Source organism: Enoplosus armatus, chromosome 2, assembly GCF_043641665.1.
Source record: "Enoplosus armatus isolate fEnoArm2 chromosome 2, fEnoArm2.hap1, whole genome shotgun sequence".
Lineage (NCBI taxonomy): Eukaryota > Metazoa > Chordata > Actinopteri > Centrarchiformes > Enoplosidae > Enoplosus > Enoplosus armatus.
Window position 1 is genome coordinate 24394762 of NC_092181.1, and position 27558 is coordinate 24422319.

At 41.8% G+C, this 27558-nt stretch overlaps 2 protein-coding genes across 2 annotated transcripts; one reads left to right on the forward strand and one right to left on the reverse strand.

The window, feature by feature from the left end:
• Window positions 1–270: 270 nt before the first annotated feature.
• pla2g6 (phospholipase A2, group VI (cytosolic, calcium-independent)) lies at window positions 271–11433 on the reverse strand. The gene is made up of 17 exons (XM_070920603.1): window positions 11219–11433; window positions 10156–10365; window positions 8567–8747; window positions 8155–8342; window positions 7368–7464; window positions 6811–6993; window positions 6361–6469; window positions 5025–5141; window positions 4300–4390; window positions 4037–4200; window positions 3803–3953; window positions 2949–3085; window positions 1743–1897; window positions 1513–1564; window positions 1294–1409; window positions 973–1046; window positions 271–415 (listed from the first exon to the last, which is right to left on the reverse strand). Exons 1-17 carry the CDS (start codon window positions 11431–11433, stop codon window positions 271–273), a joined length of 2385 nt encoding a protein of 794 aa, XP_070776704.1.
• A 2992-nt stretch (window positions 11434–14425) lies between these two features.
• cbx6a (chromobox homolog 6a) lies at window positions 14426–19071 on the forward strand. Its single transcript, XM_070925631.1, has 5 exons — window positions 14426–14494; window positions 15755–15798; window positions 16009–16074; window positions 16725–16791; window positions 17785–19071. The coding sequence occupies exons 1-5, from the start codon at window positions 14426–14428 to the stop codon at window positions 19069–19071; spliced, it is 1533 nt and encodes a 510-aa protein (XP_070781732.1).
• Window positions 19072–27558: the final 8487 nt, after the last annotated feature.

A 27558-nucleotide genomic window follows, 5' to 3' on the forward strand; every position in this document is an offset into this window, starting at 1 on the left:
CTACATAACTTAAGTGAGTCAGTTTTCCCTGTTCCTCGTTTCACACGTTTGCTTCCATGTGTGTCATTGTGGTCACGTCGTCTCAAGAAGTTTGTCTTAAAGAAAGAGCACACCAACACGGACATTACAATCTTGAATCAGACACATGGCTCACTATTCTTTGTGCCTCGTCCAATCACACTTGTTTTTGACTCCATTCTCATGTATCTTCATCTCTTCTGCTCTCATAGTCCCATCATCGCAGCCTCTCCTGGTGATTTTCTTGTGCGTTCAGTTGTCCAGTAGCAGCTTTGCCAGGGACTGGAGGTTCTCCCTCTTCTCGTACAGGTACATCTGGGTTTCCCACAGCATGTCCACCAGGACCGCGTCACTCACCTCATCCAGCATCACCTCCTGAGACAATTGGGGACTCAATCTGCACAAAAGACAATAAACACAGTGATTTGTCAAGTAGAGTTTCAAAGTACTTTAGAAATAATAAAGCAATATTAAATAAATGCAAATGTGACAAACACTAATAACATAGGATACATATGAAAGCTTGCAGTATTGTGTTTGAATATAGTGTTATGTCAAGTGGTGCAGTCATGTCTCCATAACTACACAATTCAGTCTGATGGCAAATTATTATCAAAACCGCCAGAAATATTGGCTAAAGCTATGAAAGTGAGGGTCTCAATACCTAACAATGTTCTTCATATGCATTGTAGTGTATTTGCTTGACTGACAGTTGACTAACAGTCTATAGCAACTAATTGATAACTCTTTTCCAGACATAACTGTTTGGTCTGTGTCGTTACACCTTCCAGCCCTCGTAAAGAAAAACGAACGGTGTAAAACACACGTAAAGGAAGTGTGATAAGGATGTTTACTCAGTCAAACGGATGGGGGGAGGTTGAATCAGAGATAAAACAGAGAGCAAAGGGAGCAGTAAATGAGAACAAAAGTGCAGCAGGTTAAAAGTCAGCTGACCTGTGGTAGATGGTATCGATCATTTCACACCAGGCTCTGGCTCTGTCCACTGCACAGCCATCAGAGTCCGTACACTGTTCAGTCAGAGAGAGAGAGGGGAAGATTTTTAGAATCAGACACAAAAAGACACTTTCTGAAACCTTATTGGTTATGTTCAAAATATCAGGAATATTAACAGGCTCCACAAAAAGTGGATGGAGTGGACGAATTAAAATGAAAAGTGACTTTCAGCTGTAGAATGTGGTGATGAGTATCCAGCAGTCACTGATTAAAGTGCTGTGATCACAAACAGATTGAAGCAGGTGCTGTAGCCGAACTCACGCAGTCTACCAGCATCTTGCCCAACTCCTTGGCTCCTACGAAGCTCTTGGCCAGCTCCAGGGGGTTGGAAGGTCGGAAAACATCCACAGAGCTCACCACCACCTGGGGAGGTTTACCTGGAGATACACAACGAACAGGGGAACTTTGCTCAGAGACAGTGATCTCTCAGGTTAGTTATTCACAATGTGCTGTGTGACTTTTCACAATGAAGTAGCTTACCTGTACCAAGGGAGACCACCATACCCAACTTCTTGAGTTCCTTCTCATGGCCCTGAGAGGGAAGAGGGTTAAGAAGAGTCAGAAAAGGACGGGACAGATGAATAAATGATGGAATGAAAAGGCTTAAAGCTTAAAAGCTTTAAAATCCAATTGGGTTAGCGACTGAATGTGAACTTAATGGAAGACCAAGGGAGAACTAATATACAGCATGCAACTGTCAGGCTGCCTACCTCTGCTTTTAAGGCTTTATTGTACAGATGAATTTCTGACATGGCGTCTAGCGTCGGGTTATTGGCCAGCAGCCCTCCATCCAGAAAGCGGCCCATTGGTCGGAAGTAGGTGGGGGCAGCGCCACTGGAGCGGGCAGCTCGCCACACAAGTTGTTCTGGTGTGAAGACAGGGATATAAAGATTACAAAAAGGCATGAAACAATTACGCAGAGACTTTGATTCTGGGTGCACGCATTCAGAATACAATTTGCAGAGAAAGATTGTTAGCACCCAAAACATTCACATTCCATGCTGAAAAGGGGAAACGGTGGAAACATGAATTTACTGCTGTGCTCTTAAAAGTAAGCCTGTATTTTGTATGGAATTACATTCAAAGGAAATTTTGAGAAAACACGATTATTCACTTTCTTGCTGAGACTTAGATGAGAAGACGGATACCACTCTCATATCTGCACGGTAAGAATGAAGCAACCGGCGGCAATTAGCAACAGGCTAACTTAGCTTAGCATAAAGATGGGGGGAAACAGCTAGCCTCTGTCTGAAGGTAACACAATCCACATACCAGCACCTCTAAAACTAACTAACAAATTAACATGTTTGTATCGTTATCTTGTTACAAACATGAAAGTGGTATCAATCTTCTCATCAAACTTTCAGCAAGAAAGTAAATAAGAGTATTTCCCAAGATGTCAAACTATTCTTTTAAACATGGAAGAGTGGGAATTTGTGGGGTGTTGCCCAAAACCTGAGTGACAAAATAACATTTTTTGTGATCCTGTTTCTTTTAGATGTTTCTAGTCTCTCACTCACACCGACACACACCTTCGTCTGCCACCTTCTTACGCTTAGTGGTTGGCTCCTCTGTGTATCCTACTATCAACACATCCTCATCCTCCCATCCTGCAACAACAACATGGCTGGCACTCAGACAACACAGCAGAACTAGACTTGTTCAGGAACACGATGATGCATACATTCAGACGTAGGTTTTACGGTCACCCGGAGCCTCACTTTCATTTCCTGAGAATGTATCATTCTTTTACCGTTGAGATTACCCAACCCCAGCATTTAAAGCCACTAAGTGTAGGGGTTGAAACCTGCTCACTTTGACGCCATCCAGTGGTAGCATCAATGCACTGCACACAGTACATTTGAGCATCGGTGAAGTAGGCCCAAAATCATAATTGGTTCCATTTGTTGAAGTACCTTGTGGGATGGTGAGGGGCTTGAACGTGGCATTGGTGGCATATGGTGGCTCTCTGTGGACGGAGGGAGGGTCATAGTTCCTGAAGATGTGCAGCTCGCCTGGATGTCTGTCTGCTAGAACACTGGTCACCATCACCCTGTACAGAAAGAAAGAAATGAGTAGAAAGAGAAAAGAGTAATTGTTAAAGAGAGTGGAGAGCTGAAATGTAGGCAGACGCTGCATTTGCTCTCATAAAAAAAAAGAGGTTTGACTTGACATTGTCTTTCAACCTGAAAACCAGCATTTGCACCAAATGACACAAAGAGAAATTGTTAAATTTTCAGAATTTGGCTTCTATTTAAAATTATTGTGGTGGTTTCAGAGCAGTTGCACACATTTCTAAGCAGCTGAGTCATTGTTTCCAGCGTATTGAGGCTTTTTGGAGTGCCCCATTTCAGCACTCCAGGGTAAAGTCAGCTTGAATTTTCAAGGACGCTTTACTTGACAAAGTCCTTTTTCTCAAACTGACCAATCACAGCAAAGGAGTAGGGTATTTAAAGCTGGTTGATGTCATTTTTACCAACAGCAGAAACACAGGAAAAACACCAATTACCACAAAAAAAGAAATACAGGCTGCTTTATGGGAACTTATTGGCCAAACACTGAATCTTCCGGGAAAGTTTTTTAAGAGCTTGGGTTTTATATTTGCATATTTCCTTGTGGTACCATAGTGCTGGCTTACACTATCAGCTAGCTAACACTAAAGCATTGTACCATTTGCTGGTGAGTTTGTCTGAGGAGAACATTTTTTCCTAATGCCACTGTATGCTTTTGTGCCTATTGCCTAGTAGACGCACTTAGCGTGAACAGTTACCTGGGGTATCGGACATCTGTCATCTTGGTGTTCTCTCCAAACTCTTTCTTCAGGAAGTCCTCCAGCGGTGCTGATTCATAAGGTCGTGACCCCTTGAACACCTGCTCCTTCATCCTAAAGTACAGGCAGCGCAGGTACTCCATGGACTTACCTACAAATACACGAAACATTATTATTGTTTTGATGCTACGTTATAAAAACCTTGTGAAAACAAAAAGGGAAATGCACACACACCATGGACTATAGCGAGGGCCAGGATGCCCCCAGTGCTGGTGCCAGCCACCCAGTCAAAGAGCTCTCTGGTGGGCCGACCAGCCTCTCTCTCCAGAGCGATCAACATCTGGATCAACACAAGGCCTTTAATACCTCCACCATCCAGACACAGCAGTCTGTCCATCCTGCAGAGGGGAGGCACATTTTTATACCTGAGTATTTAGTTGTCTACAGAACTGTAATATTCATGAATAAAAATGATATAATTTAAGTTTCTTACTCACTTCTTTTTCTCCATTTCGGGTCTGTCCACTTCAGACGTGCCTCTGCTCATTGCACTGACGGCAGCCCCCACATACATGATGTCCTCAAACCCTGTCAGTCAATTAGAACAGCTTTTGAGGTGGGACCAACACATGGCATCAAATCCATGCATAAAGGAGAAAGAAGTAAAGGGGAAACTGGGTTTTCTACAAGCCACATGAGAGTTTTACAAGGAGCGTCTAAGTGCAGTTTCACTGCCTGGAATAAAGATTTTGTTTCCTATAATGACATTTGCTTCATTCATTCAAGCTTTCCAAAAAGAAATCTCTTTTTGTCCCTTTTTTCGAACAGTGCTGCAGCTCAGGTTTTACAGAAAACTCTGATCTTGTTGGTCATTAATATGGCTCACGTCATCACTTAAATATAACCAATAAAAATCTGTTAATCTGTTGACAATCAGTCTATACCCTTTGGAATATGACAAAAAAATCTAAAACCCATCTTTTACCTTTGGTTTTTGGTATTAGAAATTAGAAATACAAAATACAAGTTGCATTGGCATCAGCTGTCCAAACTGTAAAATGTTTGGTAAATGTAAAAAAAAGAATAATACAGAGTTATGGAAAATGATTCAAACAAACTCCCCAGTATACATGATACCTTGATGAAGGGAGGTATTTAAATAGAAGAAAGGCTGCAACAGAGTACAGAGGAGGGAGGGCAGAAGGAGGGATGGTGGTGTTACCTATGCCTGCAGGCTTGGCCTTGTTGAAGATGGGGGGAGGACTGCTGGGGGAGGGTGGGAGGCACCGTTGGACCCCTACACTACACAGCATGTCCAGCAGTATCTTTCTATTAGGACCTTTCATGTTAACACAAACACACACACAAGCAAGCCAACATGTTAGACATGCACACACACCACAAAAAGATGAGAGAAAGAATATAGAGAGACAAAGAGAGAGGAAGAGAGAGAGAGAGAGAGAGAGAGAGAGAGAGAGAGCAAGAACATAAACATGCTGTTAGCAATTATCATGCATTTTCAAAATCAATGAATGACAGCAAACTCCACCATTTCTGTTTCAGGGCATCAAGAGAGTGGTTACATACATAATCATCTCGAATAGGCACAAATTCAGGAGCAACAATATTCTGATCTTTAATTTAAGAAATCAAACTGAAATTTAAAAAAAGATGCATTATATAGTCTGTGATTTCTATCAGCTGGTAATTATCTCTGGCACAGTCTCGTGAATCTGACAGGCATCATACTGATGATGCTTCTTTTCACCACACTACACACTGGAGAGTTAATGTGTCAAGGAAGCAACTCAACTGCATCTGAATTTCACCACCACAATGGGTAGGCCTACATTATAACATTTATTCATGCATACTACAATGAGACATTTGCACCTTAATGCCATCCAATATGAATTCTATACTTGTGACTGTGAAATTTTTAATCGTGGCGTAAAAGAGATGTTGATTAAATTGGTCATTTCTGAAATGAAGGGGCAGTGCAAATACCATACTGGAAAAACTTTGGTAACTGAAATAATTTCAAATGCTGCCTTCTACTGTTGAGAAGGTGAATATGGGAGTAGTGAGTGAAAGATTGGAGTGACAACAATTTACAGAGCAGATAACAGAAGTTTTGTTTTATTTTGACTGATTCTTTATCTGTTTCCTACCTCTTTAGACACTTTTAAAAAGACAGTGAAAGCTTTCTAACCGTGCCGCTTCTAAACAGTCACAAAACAACGTATTAGTTGCAGGGGCTGTAAAACAAGATTTAGTATATTGAGACAAGGCACTCAGGAAGTGAGTAATAAAATAAAATAACTCCTTTCACAGCCAGCCATTTTCATGCAGTAGTCTAACCGCCTACACATGCATTTAAATGAGACTACATGTAAAAACGTTATAATAAAGTTCACACTGGCATGTCAGGTCAAGCATATCAAGTTCATCACTGTTCCTTATTTGGCTCCTCTCTCTCTTTGTTTAGTTCATCCTTGTCCCCTATCTCCTCACAGTTTAAAGCTCTCTTTTCCATCCCTTCTCTCTCTCCCTCTTACCTTTGCTGGTGCGAGCAGCGATGAGTCCAGGTGTTTCTCCCAGGTCGTTGTGGATCTCCACATCAGCCCCGAACACAATCAGAGCTTTGATCAACTCCATGTGGTCCATCTAATAAACAGAGTCATTCTTTTTTTTTTAAATAATGTGCTTTTTGGTGTATCCATTTCAATTTTAATGTAGTTACATAAAAAGCATTGTTGCAACAGGAGAACATTTTTATGATTAAAAACACATTTGCTATTCAAGAGATGTCAGCAAGAACTCCTATAAAGCGAGAAAGAGAGAGAACATCTTGTAGTGTGAGCATGCTGGCCATTACAGAGAAGTTAATCCTTATACTATGTATGATGCAACCTGGTTTCCAAATGCTGGAACTTTAAAATTTAAATAAGATATTGTTGCTTTCATCTGGAAAATAAGAACAAGGCAGAGATGACATCTACACTCACCTTCATAGCTAGGTGCAGGGCTGTGTTTCCATCCTGGCCCTTCAGGTTGGCATTGGCTCCGTGGGTGAGCAGCACCATGGCCGCCTCAAAGCGGCCCTTCTTGGTCAGAATATGGAGGGCGCTCTCTCCGGTCTTACTGAGGTAGTTCACTGCACAGCCATGTTCCAGCAGCATCCGGCACATCTGGCAAAGACAGAGGAAGAGTTATGTGAACATCTGCTTGATATTTCCCCTCAAATGTTAAGTTAGTCTTCTTCAAATCTTCTTGACACATATCTAATTCCTAACATTAATGTCTTGGCTTGGTAGCCCAGAGCACCCAGAACAACCCAATTTCAGGAGCTGTGCCATAAATCTGTGCTGGATTTAAGTTTTGTAACTTACAAACTCAAACTGGTTGCTCACAGAGTTAACAGAAGTCATAAATCCATTGTTGTAGCATCAAACCTTTAACACATTTCTCTGGACGTGTACTACTAACATGCAAACAAGTGCTGTAATTCAAACAGATCATTATGTATTTCTAACCACAAAACACACATTGTAATATTTTTCACCTCAGCAGTTTTGGCCCAGTGAAGAGGCGTCCCTCCATACAAAGAGTCCTCAGCCTGGAGCTGGCCTGGGTCCGCTTTGAGGATCTCCTCCACACATCTGACAGTCAAACACAAAATAAAAGAGGACTATTTACTAGATATTAACTGAAGTATATCATTCAATATCTCTCAAACTAACTGCATAGCATCCATGCCATTTTATCTATTTATTTATTTTCCAATTTTTGTAAACCATTAACAATACCACTCTACAATTTGTACTTACTTACACACTGTCCTCACTCTCTGGAAAATTTAACAACCTCAGCAGCTCCCTATCCAACACAGACACTCTGGCAATTCAGAGGCCCAATATTACTTGTATGCCATTATCGATTCCCTTATTAATTGAAGAAATCTGCTAAGCCTGCCTGCGTGGCGCGAATGTTGTTTTAACACAGGATATGCATCCTCGGTTGGGAAGCAGTGGCACCAGGTATGTAGAGTGTCAAATACATGGCATTCCTGCAATTTATGCAGCATATTGCTGGTGTTTCTACCTTTACTTGAAATTATCATTTTATAGACATTACAACTAGCACTGTTGTCATCTTTCTTACCAGCATCTATAAAAGGAATTAAGCTCAGAGGCATACGATTCTGATGGAGTTGACAATTTGGAACCGGTTCCAGTTCAGAACCGGTTCTCGATCCCCATCCCTATTACAACCTACAAAAACATTGCCAGCAGTTAGACCACACACACACAACAGAAAAGCGAAAACTACTCATCTTTACCCATACTCACCCCTTCTCGCTGTACTTCATGGCACTGTGGATGGGGTAGCCAGCGGCACCAATGACATCACACTTGGCTCCACCCCCCAACAGAGCTTTGACGGACTCCATGCGTCCCAGACGGCAGGCCACGTGGAGCGGTGTCTCCCCGTTGTTGTTCAGCTCATTCACCCCCGAGCACAACCGCGAGCACAGGACCTGAATGAGGAAAAGGATGGAGTGATGGACGACAGCACGGTGGGGGAAGTGGAAGAAGGGAAAATCACTTTATCATGTAGTTTGGAGGACGTGACTGGTTAATAACGTTTTCAATTTTGACCTGAAACAGTGGGACACACACGGTAATAAGATCATTCCACAAGTGAAGGTCAAACTTTGATCAGACAGAAATGGAATGGAAATTCACTCCTGCTGAGTCTCACCTGGATGATGGCAGGAGAATCCTGCTTGGCGGCACAGTGCATAGGCGTCTCTCCGTTGCGGTCTTTGATGTCGGTGCGCGCCTGGCTTTCATCCAGCAGCTCCGTCACACACGCCAAGTCGCCACGCTCGCATGCCAGGTGCAGCGGCGTCTGACCTGAAGCATCCCGAGCATTGATCTGACTGGAGACAGACAGACAGACAGACGACGTGAGGACACAGGTCGTTTTGCACGGTTTAGCCACTAAATTAATATTTTGTTTAAAGCTGGTTTTGATTGATTTCCCTTCTTCCAGGCAGCCATTGTTTTCCAATCATATCACTATGAGAGTGAGCTTTCAGAGGCCTCAGAGTTGCTTGAGATACATAGTTAAACCACTACAGTGAACCTTTAGCCTACTTTATTGGCAAAGTTATGTTATCATTGTATGGTAATGCAGTTCCAGCAGGGACAGTCATGATTTCCTCATTGTGTCTTCGACATTACATTTTCCAACATCAATGTTTGTGAATGTCAGAGACTTTTAGAGAAACTGTAAACACAAATATGGAAACTAAATGTTTCTGTTGTGATATACTGACTATCTCAAGTAGCTTTTAAGTAAATGCAAGCTGATTACACTGGGGAACACAATTTTTGTTGAGTTAGGTCTGACAGCTGTTTTTAACTAATTTTTGGGTGCGGAATCCAAAACTGATCTCAGTTTTTCTCTATCACGTCAAGTTTTTGAACTATAGGATTTTCTAAAAAAAATATGAAAAATACTGTACTTAACAGATATGTGTGTGATAGTACTGACCTATTGGGAGCTGCACAAACAAGTTGCCACGTAGCTGTAGATGAGTCCAATCGTAATCAGCTGGCAAGTCTTACTACAGCTAATCAGTGGAATTTTGCTTATCTGGAGGGTAAGCTGTGGAGAAAAAACTTGACGTGCTAGAAAAAAACTGACTGCAATTTTGGAATCAGCATGCCAATTTTAGTTTTAATCAGCATAAAAATCTAACTCAACAGAATTTTTTTTTCAAATTGTTCCCCAGTGTTATCATACTGTACTGAAGTAGAGTAGAGTAATTATAAGAGTTATTTTCAGTTAGCAGGCTAAAACCTAAACCTAAAACTACTGGAGGGGTTTTAAATCCCTGTTGTTATGAACTAATTATAAACAGTTAATAGTATTTGTGGCATTGTGTGCATTTATCTGGCAGTCTCACACTGACTGCCTCACAATGAATGCTTACACATTATAATCCTCTCCCCATTCAGCTTCATCCTGAAGCACTTATCTCTGGGCAAACTGCCAGAAACTAGTGCTGAAATTATTTATCAGTTCCTCCTTTAGTGAATCAATAACAGTTTTGATAATCATTCAACAATACAACAATTTAACTGATTTTTCAAGCAAGAAATGCCAAACTTTTGCTGGTCGCAGCTTCTCAAATGATAAGAAGTTTTCTTTATTTTCTATCTTTGTGTGGACTGTTGGCACAGAAATTTGAAAACATTATTTTGAACTCGTCATCGGACCATCAAAAGCATTCGAATTTTTCTCACGCAGCAACAGCCGACCAATTCAAAATCAGCACTTACCTCTGCACATAGTTATGTTTGAGACACTCTCTCAGGCCTGTCTCCACGGCGATGTGGGCAGAACTCCAGTCCGGGTGGTTTCGAATGCAGTCCACGATTGGCTGGGTGGTCTCGGCCTTCAGAGGAAGTGTCTCATAGAAGGGGCGAAGCTTGAGGGCATATTGGGGAAACCAGTTCATGGCATCCTCCTCTGACGCCACCTGAAACAGCCTGGTCCACACAGTGAAATGATAGCAAGGTCACATTTCACAAGAACCATGAGGGGAAATCTGAATGAGGGCCAAAAACTTTCTGTGTGTAATGTGGTAACACTGGTACAAATGACAGATAGGATCAATAAAAATATCGTAGGCAACTATTTTTCTCCACTCTGATAAATAATTCCAAAGAGTCCTGAGACTCAAGACTGCCTTTGAATTTTATTTCCTGATTGCATTTGTAGTGAAAGAGCACCTTTGTTCATTGAATTTCAAATTCTTTTTTACTACTACCACTACTAATTATTTTGTAACCTTTAAGTCCACAATACAAATATTTGCAGAATCTGTGATATTGAGACACTTTCGGGAACGTTCCAGTTTTATAAGTAGCTTTGACTGTTCTCTGCAAACTAGCACAACAGTGGTACATGTTCAATGTAACCTACAGGTTAGGTGAGGCACAACACCATATGACAGATTAAACATTTGGTTTCACTTCTGACAAACCGTAAAAACCACCTCATCTTCTTTGCTTAACACTGCTTTTCAGATCTATGGCTGAATGACCCAGCACTGTTTCATTCAAGATAAAGGGCTTTGATTTAGTTAAGCTGCTTTGTTGGGTAATGGTGTAGGTCAATAGTGAGCTAAACTAAATCATTAAGATGTTGTAAGCTGAATGTAGCAACCAAATCTGGAGTGGGTCATAGAATCACAAACTACCAGAAGTCAGCGTCTTATAAACACACATGTGGTCATTTCAGCTGACATTTGCACATTTAAACATGGTTCAGTGGCTGTATTACGCTACAAATGACACATACGACACCACTCTCCCTGTCTGTGATGTGATCAGTACTGACCTCATAGTCACAGTAGGCGTCTCAGGGCACATAAGCAGACAGTCCCATGACTGGCACTGGGTGTTTTTGTACAGGACCATGCGTCCCTCCTCTTTCAGCATGACTTTGCCTCCTCCACCGTAGTCAGAGAGCGGCACATCCCTGACCCGGTAGGGGTTGGTGAAGAGGGTTGACACAGAGGACACTGTGTCCAACAGCCGTCCCAGGAACTGCATTGTTACCTGAGACAAAGAACAGAGAGCTTGGTGACGACTCAAGACATCTCAGACCTACAGCACAGTCTCTATGATCTCTAACCGATATAACACAAGAGGTTCTGGCAGGACATGCAGCCTGTAGGATTGTTTTCAACATTAATGAATGATTTATTATATCCCCAGGACAGGATGTAACCCCTCAAGAATAGCTACAGGTGTAATATCCCAGATATTACATATTATGGCAGCTGAGAGTCTCTAATTTGTGGTTAGATCAGTTGAGTAACGAACAGCACAATCAAAAACAAATTCCTGTGAGGTTTAGCTGAATATACTATCGTTTTTAACAGCTGGGCTGCCACATCAGTGGTTATCTCCCAACTCTCCACTTCCTATTACACTCCACGACCTTCCAGTGAGTATGACAAATGAGGCTGCCCCTCATTTAAAAGATGAACAAGTGGCTCCATTCATGCTGCTCACGAGTTCCTACTTACACAGAATCAATTTAACATCATACCAACGCTAAAAGTCAGAGGCAGCGCACACTGTCAACGGAAATAAACAATAAAATCCCAAATACGCTACAGTTAGCTACGCAGTGTAATCGCATTAACTCGTGTACACGCAGCCTGCCGCTTACCTGCTAGCTCTCCTCTGCGTTGGCTGACTTCTGACAGATACATCAACAACCGCGACACTGCAACCAAACTTGCTACAAATCTTGACTGACGCGAGTTTCTCCAATCAGAGCTCAAGAACTAGATGACTGCTGTTTGAAAGGGGTGGGTCATAACGCATAAACCGTGCTCGGGTTTTCTTCACGTTGTAAAGTGCCGCCAGCAACGATAAGACCATTGACAGTCCAATGGCCGTTAGTACCATACATTTAATGAGGCTACAATGATAATTGATCATTTAAAGAAAGAGATAAAGATAAAGAAAAATCAATTTAAAAAAAACTGAATTATCTTTTTTACTGGAACAATAATAGGCACGTGCAAAGGGAAACCACATCTGTTAGGGCAATTGTGAACATAAACTACTTAATAATAAATGTGTCTTACTAACAGTAAACATCTACAATACATTAAAATTATGTATTATGTATATTATATTTGGTTCGACAGCCATTTTAAAACACCAATAACGCACATGACTGAAACACATTGTTTAGATTCACTTCCTTATGTGAAAGTAGCAATACCACAAAGTAAAAATACTTATTTCGAAATTAACCCTTTTTTTTTTTACAACAACTAGAAGGGGAAATGACCCACTGCTTTATGCTTTATCTGTTCATATCACTGCCTTAGTAAAATCTCTGCCATAATTCACAGGTTTAAGCTCCCAGTACTGACCTACTGACAAAAAGGGGCAGGTGCCATTTCTTGCTTCTCTCGAAATTTGCAGGAAATGGTAAAGGGGATATAAGGGAATGTTTCATTGGGAACAAGAAGCTGAAGAATATCAAGAACTGAAGCTGTTCTGGCATTTTTTTAAGAGGGCAGTGTAATTAATACATTTAAGTTAGTTAGTAAATGCATTTAAGCTCAGTTAGATTAAACAACTTGTCTGAAGGCACAGAATCAGAATCAGAATCAGAAACTGTTTATTGCCAAGTAACATACATTACAAGGAATTTGCCGTGGTCTGATGGTGCTACATTTTTTTTTAACATATAACATATAATCTGACAGACAACAAGCATGTAGAAATATAAAGGTAAAGAGAAGAAAAATGACAGCTTCCTTAATGTTACTGAGGAAGACTGGCAGGGTCGTGGACACTGAGATCATGTCCTCTGTAATTTTTCAGGAAAATGTGTGAGTTTTTTCCACAGATTGAATGTGAAGAGGTTTCAGCAATCAGGGGAGTAAAAGATGGTGCATGTTTTTATAGGCAGATTCTATTACTTTTTTTTTTTAACTCAATATATCATCAATATCCCAATTTTATAAATAAAGACAAATAAAATAAATAGAAGATAAGATAAATATCCATCCGATATCTAACTCAATTATCCTTTGTAGAGTTGCAGGGGGACTGGCGCAGCTGTCATAGACCCTTTTCAGATGACATTTTGACATGTCACAGAAGGGAAAGCACAGGTATAAATAGAATTACTGATGGCTAAATTTAATCGAACTTCAGGTTCAGGGTCCTGGTTGTGCTTGTGCATACTGGCTCACTGTCACACAGTTATGGCTTACTGGGACACTTAATAATAGAATTAAATAGTAAATTGATTTAAACAGTAAAACCTTTGCTTTACCTCAGACTACTATGACAAGTCAAATAGTGTGCTGTGAACAAAAGTATATTGGGCAAAAATCTGGACTCAGTAAATATGATATAAATCAACACAATTAAAATTGATACATTTTTTTTAAAATATAAAATATAAAACAAGAATTAAATACACTTTATATACAGTTAACTGAATCAATACAATCAAAATAAGTATAAATTCAAACATTTTATATTTGTCAGCGGGGGGCGGGGGGGGGGCAGCTCATGCTCTCAGTGTTTTTAAAATCCTGGCTATGGCCCAGGACACAGGTGAGTTTGGAATTAAAACGTGTTTTTGCAGGCTGCTGCTTACACATGTCATGCAGGAGGTTTGCAATAATATCATTAGCATTAATTATACTGTAAACGCGGTAAGTTCTGGTGTGTTTCAGGGAGGAGTTAGCATGGCGCCGCCTGTCATCAAACAGAGATGAGTAAGCAGCGCGCGGTTCTTTGCATCCTCGTGAGTGTCTTCATCGTTGCCAGGGCGACCAAAGGGGCTGACCCCGGCCACGTGACAGATAGCAGACTGGCCGCGCCGCCGCCGCTGCTGCTGTTGTAGTGGGGTGTGTGTGTGAGTGAGTGTGTGTGAGTGTGTGTTTGCATGTGTGTGTGCTGCCTCTCACACAGTTTGGCTGTGGTCGGCCCGAGAACACAGTAGAGCTTGACGTCTAGAGAGAGGAAAACAGAGACAGGTAGCTTAGTTCGGGCATGAAAGATGGAGCTCTCGGCGGTGGGAGATCGTGTTTTCGCCGCGGAAGCCATACTGAAACGCCGCGTTCGTAAGGTGAGCTACAGCCGCCACTGTCCCGCGTGTTTTGACTTCCCGCAGATGTTGGCCGCGGTCAGCACGGCACTGCTCCGGTCCATAGGCTCGGGGCTGTCTTCTTGCGCCTATGCAATGCTATGGAGGCCTTGTGGCTGGTGGATGCCTTTACTTTGCTAGCCAGAGCTAGCTAGAAGCTAACTACCGAGGCTATCAGTCATGGCTCGTATATTCAGGCATTAGCAGGGCAATAAAAACAGCGACACAAAGAAGGGGCTCGCTGCAGAACAAGGCAGCCCAGCCGATGGGATGAGGGCTGTGCCATGAAATGGAGGGGCCCGACTTCTCTGCCAGCTAATGGTAGCTAAAGCTAAATGGCCACAGTCTGCAGTTTACAGCCTGTGGAAGAGGTGTATGAAGCATCCACATTAAAGGCTGTTGGAGACTAACGTTACTGCTTTCTTCTGTAGCTTGTGAAAGATGGTTTCCAAAACATAGTACTTGCACTCATCTACTGTTGATGAGAAATGAGTCATATCAGCCACAGTTGATGAAGGACTTCAGATAGTTTCTCAGTGTTTCATCAGTTCAGTAAGGCTTGTATATAGAAAAAGACCCTGTAAGTCATGGTAGGGTATGATCTTAAGTGGCTGGTATACACAGTTAACCAGCAGGCCCACCAGGCCTCCACTTACTCTTCAATTGCCTGCTAGAACTTCGTAGTTGCACAAATTGAAATTTAAGTAGTCCAAGCACAAAACAGGAATTCCATATTTAGGTTAAATATTAGATCCTCACACAGATGTTGTTGATCCTCTTTGAAAATGATGCCATATGATGATAACTAATGATGTTACTTTTATCCAAAATGATACCCAATTTTAAATATGTTTGATGTTATTGAGCATGTATGGGATTATAACGTTGGGATGAGCTCGCATCAAGATGAGATCAGTGAAGCGTCCCAAATCTAATCCCCTACTACAACAAGTACCATTTCTGCCTTGAAACATAATCAAATTCAAACATGACATTTGTCAGACTAATATGGACTCTGACAAGGAGTCTGCATGACTGAAACATTAAAGTTAAATGAATAAAATGGTGTTGTGTTGCATGAGAAGCAAATCCCAGTAACTCCCAAATGTAGATTAAAATAATACTAAAGACTGAACAGCGAAAACAATACTGCTGAAAATGAGTTCCAGATTTAAGGAATTTTTATGTCCCGGTCATGTACAAGCTGTTTTTGTTAATCCACCATCTGCCTGTTTCTTGCAGGGACAACTTGAATACCTGGTAAAATGGAAAGGATGGGCAATGAAGTAAGTGCTTCTCTTTGACTTTGACTTAAGTGGAAGTTGACATCCCTCAGCCTCTTTAAAAGTGAGGCATTTGTGTTATGTTGTTACACTTTTCAATGTCCTCTCATTAAACTGAAAATGTGGATTAGATCCACTTTGGTGCAAAATGCTTTTTGTAGCTTTTGTTTCCTTTGCTGTGTGCTTTCTTGACGTTGCTCCATCCTTGTTTAGGCACAGCACCTGGGAGCCAGAGGAGAATATTCTGGATGACAGGCTGATAATGGGCTTCGAGCAAAAGTAAGTAAAGCCAGTAAATAATGAGAGTCCATACACCTTGTGCAAAATAAGTCTTATTTTGCACAGTGTAATGAGTGCGAGTCTGTGTCTGATCGCCTGCTGATGTTAGGATTTTGGCTCCTAACAAATGTGTAAAGCTGTTTTATTCATTTCAGTTCTTAGTCTTAATTTTACACATTGTTATATGTCCTTACTTTAGGTAAACTCCCATGTATCTTACTGTAAGTGCTTGAGTTTTTGCGTCTGCTTTTACCTCATCTGTTAGTCTTTACATTCCTCCTCCTCCACTTCTCTTCCTGATTGTAAACCGTCCATCTGAGCAGAAGTCCTTTATGTCTGCTGCCAAGCAACTTGAAAGCCTTGTGCTTAGAGTAGATGTTTACAGTAAACTAAAATGGATGCCATAAAACGGACAAAACTAAAGAGACACATCAAATGGAAACTAGAATGGACACGTGAAGACGGATAATCTGGCTGTGTTCAAACATGGCTTCAAATGTTCCCCAACTGCTCTACTTTCACACACTCACAGCTTTCATCACTTTCTTCTCTTTTGATTCGTTATATTTGCTCTCATTGTGGGGTTCTTTTTTTAGACCATCTTTACTTTTGTGATCTGTATTGTTGTAACTGTCATTTCCTTTTTATAGGGAACGGGAAAGGGAATTGCATGGGCCGAAGAAACGGGGGCCAAAACCCAAAAACTTTGTCATGAAGGTACTGTTTTTGATGCTTGTTTTAATGATTATGCATTAAGATGAGCCTCTTGGTCTCAAATGGTATTTTATGGACACATCAGCTGTGATTGAAAAGTCAGTCATGCAAAGCTGAAAAACAAGCCTTCCAGTGATGCACAATGAGCATAGATTTTAGAATTATCTCAAGATTTATACCAAAAAACATTTTTAATTAGGAAATTAAAGCCTACCTTCAATTGTAGCCTTAATTTACTGATCAGTTTTAGCGAGGTCTTCTCAGGTAGCAGCACGTTACAGGAAAGTGGAAAGTTCTGTTTGTGATTTCTACTCTAAAGTAAGAATGAGGTCAACCTACTTGAAGCAGGTTTTCTTCCTTGTTTGAAGTCTATTTTGATAATTGTACTTACAACATGCACCACTGCCAACACTGACGTACAATGGTGTATAACATTTATACTGTGCTACTTCCGTTTTAACTATGCTTACATTAGCTAACTGATCGTCATGTTATTAAGTCCCCTGAGACTACAATAAACAGTGCAGCAGGGTTAACAGAGTATCCCTTGTGTGGTCTGTCTCAAAACTTTTGTATATCTGGGGGGATCCACCTATTTGTGCAGCTGCCCTGGGCCTCTTCCTCCCTTTGGGGTCACTCCTGGCCAGCAACAGTTCAGAGGACAGGGGTCCGCAATCGACTATGTCAAATTACTTTTAGTTAAGGAGAGAGAGAGCTTAGTTGTTTTGCATAACTTTCAAAAAACATGTATCTACATGTTTAGGTGAAGCCTGGGATAAAAAATTCTGTTGGAAAGAGAACATGAAGCAGGTCCTAAAAAGCTTTTTAACCAAATTTAAAACCTAGACATCTTTTGACCTGCAAAACACCAAAAGGCAGATATGGGAAACAAAGTGGCTATTGTGCAACCTACATTTTCAAAGTGTCAGTACGAATTGTGGTGAAGGAGGCCGGTTTTCCACAAAGGTAAAGCTCATTCTTTGTCATCTCCCTCAGGCTCGTTCACAGAAAGGAGGGACCGGCAGCCGAGCCTCAAACGCCCGCCAGACTACATCACGCTCCTCTTCGTCCACTTCCAGCCGAGCAACTCCTTCCTCCTCCGCCTCACCTCATCAATTAGCATCTTCGTCCTTCTCTTCCTCAACTGTGGCACCCTCTCCTAAACTCAACTCACTTGCAGCCACCCACAAGCTGAAGAAAGACATTCACCGTTGCCACCGGATGTCCAGGCGCCCTCTGCCCCGTTCAGATCCCATGGCGGCCACCTTCTCCAACCCCGGTGGCTTCCCCTTCCGCCCGCACGTTTCCCCCTTCTCCGAGACCGTCCGCATCCTCAACCGTAGAGTCAAACCCCGGGAGGTCAAGAGAGGTCGGATCATCCTCAACCTGAAGGTCATCGACAAGCCAGGTAGGGGTGGCACAGCTGCAGGCAGCAGGAATATTACAGCAGGACGCCAAAACATCCCTTCCCGCAATCGCATCATCGGGAAGAAGGGAGAGGCACCCTATAGACCCTTCCAGCCCCCTTTGAAGATGCTGGGGTTCCCAATGTACGGGAAGCCATTTGGGCTGCAATGTGGAGGCCCTACGCCCTTTCACTCCCACCCAGGGTCATGCTCCAGCACAGGGGCCAGGGACACCCGCTCCACTTCCTCCCAGTACCAGTCACCTCCTTCTCCTTCCAGCTCCAGCGGCTCTGAAGGAAAATCTCCCACCAACACCTCAGCTGCTCAGTCCCAGCCCTTCACAGGAGCCTCATCTTCCAGCGAGGGTCCCAAGTCCAGTAAACCTCATACAGAAACCCAGAAGGGCCAGAGTGCCAAGCCGCCTGCTCCTGCCCCGTCCTCAGATGCAGACCCCGTGGGGTCGGCATCCCCCTTCCTCCCCTCCTCACCCTGTTCTTCTTTGGAAGACGAGGAGGGGGAGGAGGGTGCCCTGGACCGTTCGGTGCCCCAAGAGGGAGGCAGGAAAAATCTTCGCCAACGCCGGGCTAAATGCCAGCTTCCCGCCGCCCCTTCCTCTGTCACCCCTGGGGACCAGAGCTCTGCCCCCGCCGAACCTCAAAGGGTTCCCGCTGAAGGAGACCCCGACTGGCACCCTGAAATGGCGCCAAGCTGCAAGGATGTGGTGGTCACTGATGTCACCACCAACCTTGTCACCGTCACCATAAAAGAATTCCCCTCCCCTGCATCCTGCCCTGCCTCACCCTCCGTTAGCCCCGAAGACGCCTCATCCCCTGCCCCCAGCACCACCTCTGACGACCCCTCTACGCCCAAGCCATAGGAGATCAGATGTTATGAAGTCGATTGCCATTGATGATAGAAAAAAATATCATGCCAGTGTTGCTACTTCAGCCCCCTCCTACCTTTTCCTTAAAGGTGTGTCCATATTTGTGTAACCATTAATGAAATGTAATGTAACTTTACACCACCCAGCCATTGAATAGTAAAAAAGAGCATATTTTTTTTAAAAGAAGTGTATAAATTCAAAAAGGGGCAGCTAATACGCCCTTCTTGTCACTTAAATTGCCATATTTTGTCAACTTGCACAGCACTCAATCTTTGAAGCAGACTTGGATAGAAATGGTATTTCTTTTGTCTCACTTGCTTCAGACGTACTGAGTTCAGCTTGTTTGGTGAAATTTAAAAAGTGTAACACTCACCCATCCGGTGTGTGGGGTGAGCTTTTATCAAGCACACTTGGTGTATGTAAAGGAAAGAAATACTATTTTGATTCAGGCTCTGCTGCAACGGCTGTTATTGACAGCCTTCAGGTGTTATGCCAATTTCCTGCCCCCACTCCCGCCCGTCTCATTGGAAGTCCAGCTTGTTAAAGATAAATGAGGTGATGTGTTTTTGCACTTAACACAGTTGGACTCTCATATATTGCATCAATACAGCGAGGTAAATGCAATGCACTTGACTGCATCGAAAAACAACCTATTTTATGTAGTTCATCAATTTTTCAAGGCCTTTTCCTCTTGCTCTCTTGAACGCACACGCATATACATACAGTATGAGTAAGTATTTATATGCACGCACAACCTTAAAAGCTGCAAAAGAATATACAAAAACAATAGTTTTTAAGTTATTGCTGTCCTTGCCGTCTTTCCCTGCTTGCCTTGTTTTCTCACAAACGCACCACCTTCTTTAACTCCGTGAAGTCCACCAAGACTCTAAACTGGCCTGCAGTTAGTTTAGATTTGTGTCATATAACTTCTCAACATTGTCAAGGTCTAGAAGGTCCATGAGCTGAACACAGGTCAGGCTGAAGCCACCAACCAAATGCAGCTAAAAATAGCAGTTTGTTGAACCTTTGAGCTACTTGGCATTGAAGTGTTTGAAGCCTGTGGAACATGTATCCAGGCAGTTTTGGCTTGTAAAAATCAATAGCGACTGGTAGGTTTGTCTGTCTACCTTCCACTTTGGCAACGGCTTTACACCCTGCTTTGTTCCTTTGGATGTTGCTGGTCAGTCTTTTTAGCTTTTTTAACAGTGCTTTATCAGTATGTTCTCAAGTTTCGATAGAAGTGGTTTATGTAGCATGTTTCCGTCTCTTCCTGCTACCCTATTTGGACTAGAGGAACTGAACCAGGCCAAGACAATGCCAGGAATTTGTGGACAAAGGTTGACCCTTTTTTTTTTTTATATCAACTTATTCACTAACTCTCTACTGTGCCAGTTGTTTTTGGATATATCCTAACAGAAATACAATCTTTACACCTTCAAAACTGGCTGAAATGCATTGCAGACCACAAGTGAAACTTCTGTCGATCGTCATTGCGTCCCATTTGAAATAACGTGCAGGTTTGTCTTTCATAGCTCAGTTGCTGCTTGCAGCGAGAAAACCATGTCCTATTTCTTTGTTGCACGTTGCAGGTTTGCCACTAGCCAATCATGGCCCACCCTGAAACAAAATGTGGGTTTTTTTTTTTGTAATTCAAAGGAAACTCAGTTACACTTTAACTAGCACTTTGCATTGTGTTCCAATGTCTCCTGTTTTGGCCCTCATTTTTTCTGCTGTGGTCTCTGTGAGCAAAGCACCGTGTCCTGGCTTTAGACTCTGACCTTTGACCTTACTGGTGGTTAAACAAAGGTGTGCTCTTAATCACATGCAGAGGAACCATGAGGAGTAAGAAGCAAGCTCAGACAAATTCTCTTTTGGCTGTGGCTGATAAATGTGTCTACTCTGCACTCAGCCTCTTCACTAGGTTACACTCGATCAGACAGATCAGCTAAATTTCTACTGTCCCGGTCGACCAACTCTTTAGTTTCCTTCCTTGCTGCTTTTACCAATGCAAAAACCTACGACTAAGGACCTGTTGTGTTTTTTGACCAGAGAGCAAAGGATGTTGGCACAGTTGTTTTCTCCGAACACATCAGGTGTGCTGTCTTTCAGTGGCATCATGTTACAGTCAGAAAGTGGCCTGCTCTTTCTAGACCTTCCCAGACCTTGGCTCCTCCTCCTTTGCTCCACCTACTCTGGTGTTACCTGTATGTTACAATATTTAAAAATCTTCCGCATGTGTTGCCTTATAGCTGCTCCGTTCAACCCCATCTGCACTCCAGGCGACGTTTACCTCGTCTTTCTCAACTGTTACATGCTAAAAAAAAAAAAAAAAAACTTCCTTACCTGCCATGACTTTGGTGGTAACGATGAAGATGACAATATTGCAAACATTAATAACCTTGATCAGCTTCTGATGTCTCATGTTCCAAAGTTGCAAGCGCAGTGTTCATGTCTTCGTCAACACAGACGAGGAAGATGTCGCCTCCTCTCCTGTCATGTACTGGATGGTTCTAGTTGTTGTCAATACTCTGTTTCAATACTCTCATAGGTTACACATGGAAGGATTTATTCCAAAATGACTCATCCATTATATGAAGAAAAAAAAAAGTTACTCTTAATGAAAAGGTCTCTAGCTCAAATTCAAATTGAGGTACTAAAAAGGACAGAACTTTACTTAAATCCTTATTTGACAAAGTGAAACAGACTTGAGTCCTCTATATTTTCCAGGAACAGATGAAGGATTATTTTCTTCTCCAGTGGATTTATCGTGACTTGGAATAGATTTTTTCATCTACTATATCTTTAATATCTTTAAGTGGTGGATAGAAGTGACTCTTGCAGTTGGTAGATTTGTAAGGTATTAGGCTGATAGGCGATGTGTCCAACAGTTGATAGCAATGTTTTTCTTCTTTTTTCTTTCTCACATGGGGTAGCACAATTCAACTTAGTGGCCTATCTTTCAACCAAATAGGGCTGTTGATTTTATTATTTGACTTTTTTTAAGCCTTTTTTCCCCCCTTTTTGAATTGTTTTACATTTATAAGTGATGTAATTTTAAGTGCTCGATTTATTTGGCACTAATTGGAAAAAAAAGGAAGGATCCTTGTTTAAATGTATCGATAAAGATGCTTAATGAATTGAAAATTGTGCTTTTTAAGCCTTTTTTTCCCCTTTGTACTGTACTTTAATACTTTTTTTGAAATATGCATAATAATGTTAATGTGATGCTGTTTATTTGAACGCCATTTTTTAATAGTCCAATATGGGTTTGATCAGAAGGCACACTGCCTGATTTTAATGTGTCAAGACTGCAGTTTTGTCTGGTTTAATGCTAATATGAATTATGTACATTGTATTGATGGTAATGATGAGGAGGTGGAGGATAATGATGACATTGTAATGTATCTGAACTTCTGAAGCATGTTTTGCAAACCCTTATTGTACAGATTATGTATTCAGTGTCATGTTACCTGTTACTATTGTTGCTTTCTGTGTGTTTCTTGTACAAGGCTTTTAATTAAAAGCTGTTTAAAAAGCAGATTGCATTATTGTACTTTTTCAGCCGTCGTCTCATATTTTTGCACCTCTGTGTAGATGGATGTAGGATTGAGGGGTTGCCTGCAGTTTAAATGAACTGAGCTGTACGCGAGATGTCCTGGTTATGTTAATCTCAGCAGCAAAAGTGAAGGATACTGAATTAATTTGTATCACAAACAAGTTCACGGACAGAGAAGCATACACAGTTCAACAGTACTGCAGCAAGAAGAGAGAATTATCCTGGTTTAGTATGTCATCTGTAACCATTGCCATGTCTCCTAATGACTAATAATGGGCAGAAAAATAAGCTCAGTGGAAAAAAAGAAAAAAGAAAGCCAGGGTGAATTTTTGGTCGCTGAGGTGCTTTGCATGTAAAATAGTCTAATTTAAATAACTTGAATCAACCTTGAAGCTGCATGAATTTATTTTTTTGGCCACTTGGGGGCAGAACAACAACAACAACAACAACAACAACAACCTGGAAACATAACACTGACATATCATCACCCTATAAAGTTGTTACAGCAAATTGCCTGTTTACACACTGAAAAGACAGAGCAACATTAGCATTCATTTGGAGTCATGTCTCTTTAGCTATGTTCACCAGGTAGTCGCTGACTGTGTCTGTCTGATGTTTGGTGCTGAGCAGGTGGTGTACAGGACGCTTATTAGGGCTTTTTTTTTTGCAGAGAAAAGCTGCTGTTGTGGTTGGAAACGAGGTTGATGAGAGGGTTGAAAGTGAACCAAAAAAAGAAAAGAGGCTAAAATACTCCCTTTAGCTGAGGGAGTCAGGTGACAATTCTCTGTGTGCTCATTACTAAGAGCGACACCTTTCACATTACACACAGTCATTTGAGCCCTTGTTGATATAAAAATATTGATTAGTGCAGCTTTAAAGCCTGAATGAATATGAGCAAGACATGAGTACTAAAAGGCACTTATGTAAAAGAAAACTAAAAACTGACTCACTATAGGTGTACTTTTTATATTTCTCCTACTAACAGTAATATTCCTGTTGTAGTTCCCAAATAGCCCACAGAGAGGCGCTGTTGAGCCACTTTGGCGCTTTCGTGGCAGCGGAGCAGAACAGCCTCTGTCTGTGTGTTCAGGGGGATTTCGAAGGCTGGGGTGATTTTAAGGTCATCATCCCTGGGCATCCATCTCTGAGTGTTTTAATGCTGTGATGAATAAATAGCCTGCATCTACAGCTTTCTCGTTTTCCACAGGCAGTGTTTTATTTTATTTTCCTTCTGTTCAGATTGTTGTAATGGATGTAAACAGAGGAGAGACAGGAACTGTTTTCTTTGATCCCCCTTTTTCTCTTGTCTCTTCCCTCCCTGGCAGGATATCTTATGAGTTTATGAGCCAGATGGAACTAAAATAGTCATCATGGTTTGAACCGAGTGGCCCACATCTCTGTGTGTGTATGAGCCACATCTGGAGATTAATCCACAATCTAGGCTACTGGTCTCTGTGGGGAAGCCTGACTGGACTCTGACTGTGGTGGATATTTAAGCTTCATTTCATGCCACACAATCTGAATACTTTCATGTGTTATTTGCTCCTTAAGCATTTGACTTGAGGACGAAAACCACATTTTTTGTGGATATCTTAAACTGTTGCAATCCAGAGGTGTATTCCGCTTTTACATTCACATCTTAACAATTTAGAAGAATAGTTTGACATTTTGGGAAATACATTTACTCGCTTTCTTGCTGAGAGTTAGATGAGAAGATCGATACCACTCTCATGTTTGTACAGTGCATCCGGAAAGTATTCACACCGCTTCACCTTTTCCACATTTTGTGGTTATTCCAAAATGGATTAAATTATTATTTTTTTCCTCATAATTCTACACACAATACGCCATAATGACAAAGTGAAAAATGTTTTTTTAGACAATTTTGCAAATGTATTAAAAATAAAACACTCAAATATCGCATGCACATAAGTATTCACACCCTTTATTCAATACTTTGTTGAAGCACCTTTGGCAGCGATTACAGCCTCCAGTCTTCTTGGGTATGATGCTACAAGCTTGGCACACCTGGATTTGGGGAGTTTCTCCCATTCTTCTTTGTACATCCTCTCAAGCTCAATGAGGTTGGATGGGGAGCGTCGGTGCACAGCTATTTTCAGGTCTTTCCAGAGATGTTCAATCGGGTTCAAGTCCGGGCTCTGGCTGGGACACTCAAGGACATTCAGAGACTTGTCCCGAAGCCACTCCTTTGTCATCTTGACCTGAGCTCGATTTTATTTCTAATAAATGTGCAAAATTGTCTAAAAAACATTTTTCACTTTGTCATTATGGGCTATTGTGTGTAGAATTTTGAGAGAAAAAAAAGAATTGAATCCATTTTGGAATAAGGCTGTAACATAACAAAATGTGGAAAAAGTGAAGCGGTGTCAATACTTCCCGGATGCACTATAAATATGATGCTATCACTGGCAGTAGACAGGAAACAGGGGAGAACAAGTCAGTCTGGCTCTATAACAAAATCTGCCCACTAATTAACGCATTATATCTTGTTTGTTGAATCCATACAAAAACCAAAGTGTGAAAGCAACAGCTCATGGTTTTATGGGGAGTAATCTGCCTCACTATTTCTGTTCAAATGTGAACAATGTGGTCCATAACCTCATTTCCTTGTTCACCAAATTACAAGTAGAGCAATCTCGTTGCAGACCTTGCAGGAGACATAAAGTAAGAGCTAAGAAAGAAAGAAGACTTTTTCTTTGCACTTTTGTAAACATTGCAGCCTTTTCACTCTAAAGAGCCTACCCATGTGCAGTTTGTTTAGATGTGTCATACTGAAATACCAAACCTCGTTTCACAACATGAGGTTATGTCAGGATAAAAACTCAGCTTTCTAAAACATCAGTCCTTCAGAATCAAAGAGCGACAGCTTCCCTGTGAACTTGCACGGAAATTTAGCAATCTTGTGTGAGAAATGAATCAGAGAAGAGGCAGAGACACCGATTTCTGCACCACGCAGTTGCCTCAATAGAATAAAATCCAATGCAGTCACAAGACAAGGTTTGCTTTATGTTGACTTTTTTAGCCATGCAGGCGGTGTAGCTCAAAGGATGGCATTGTCAGCTGGTTGGTCCATGACTTTGGCCCAGACTGACATATCTCATCAACTACTGGATGGATTACCGTGACATTTATTACAGACATTCACGCCCCCCTCAGGCTGAATTGTAATAACTTTGGTGACCCTCAGACTTTTCATGCAGCACAGCCACCAGATCAAAATTATGATTTGTCAGCTGTACTTTGTGTTTAGTGCTAATTAGCAAAATATTAGCATGCTAACACACAAATGGTGAACATGGTAAACATTGCCCTTAACATTAGCATGTTAGCATTGTTATTGTGAGCATATTAGCAACATTGCCCCTAACATTAGCATGTTAGCATTGTTATTGTGAGCATATTAGCATGCTGTGCCTAAGTATTACAGAGCCGCTAGCATGGCTGTCGACTCCTTAAGTCACAGAGACTGTGCTCCATTGTTGTAATAATAATAATAATAATAATAACTTGCATTTCTATAGCGCCTTTCAGGAGACCCAAGGACGCTTTGCATAAAGGAGGCAGACATAAACATATAAGTCACTCAAAGTTTAATGAAAAGTATTCTGGAAAATACAAAGTGAAGGCGGGTTGAGGGAAAGCGTGTTCGCCAACAAAGTGAATTTTAGCATTTCATCACAAAGGAAACTCCTGAAATGTATTAAATATCACAGATGCATATCTAAGGTTATGTGTCGGTGGATTTTTCTTTTTATGTTGTGCTAATTATCAGATTTGCTTCCCTGATTGGCAGTAATGGACCACCCTGCTGAGAGAAGATCCTTCCTGTGTTGCATGTCTATGTTTAATTTGGACCAATATCAAGAGCCAACTTTCTGAAAAAGGGGTTTATCCGCCCTGTGAAGAAAGGCTTTTGAGTGAGGATGTTTGTTTGTTGAACATGGCCACAGACGACCACTGTGTCGCAGCTTATTTAGCACTGCCTCTTGAGGAAAATGTGCTCTTCCTCCTACTAATACTGTCGAAAACAGTGTTTTAATGTCCCAGCAAGCAGTCTTTGTCCTTCTTATTCTCCCTACAGTATCTCATCTTCCTCCCTCTACCTCTCACTGGAAACTGGCTGCATGACCTCTTTTTTATTATTGTCACATCTTTGAATACATGCAGGCTGCACATATTGTACGCACGACAAGGTAAGATTATTTTAAGTGGCCTATGTTGAATTGTGTCATTGCAGATGTGTGCACTTTACATTAGTTGGACATGGTATGCTGTTCTTCAGCTCCAGTTTTAATTTCTTTCTAAATGTTTGCATCATTGAAAATGTCTCTCCAAACCAAATGTCCTGTATTTGTATTACAAAATAAGAATGAATATGAATACATGCCATGCCGCAATCGAACATAAACTGTCCCTTGCTATGCTTCACTGTCTTCACTGACCTTTTCTGTTCTCTCTTTTTCTCCCTTATACACACACACACACACACACACACACGCACGCACACACACACACACACACACACACGCACACACACACGCACACACAGCACAGCACACATTGATCCATCACCGCCTTGTTAGTCCACGCTGCTGCTGGAGGTTCACCTCTGCTCTGACTGACGCATGCCCACAGCCTCGCTCCTCCTCTCCCCACGGTCCCCATGGTAACGCACGGAGGACGAGCAGCTTAGCAACACCGACACGGAGAGGGAGCATCTCCGGTCCAGACAGCGCGGTGCCATCAGTAGCATATTACACACAGAGGGCGACAAGAGGGAGAACTGCAGCGCCTCTGGCAAACATCGTCTGTGCGTAAGTGCCACATTTTTACAGCAAACTACAGCCCCGGCAGTTAATCTGAGATGTCAGAGTGAGTTGAGTTAATCGGCTGTCTAGATCGTG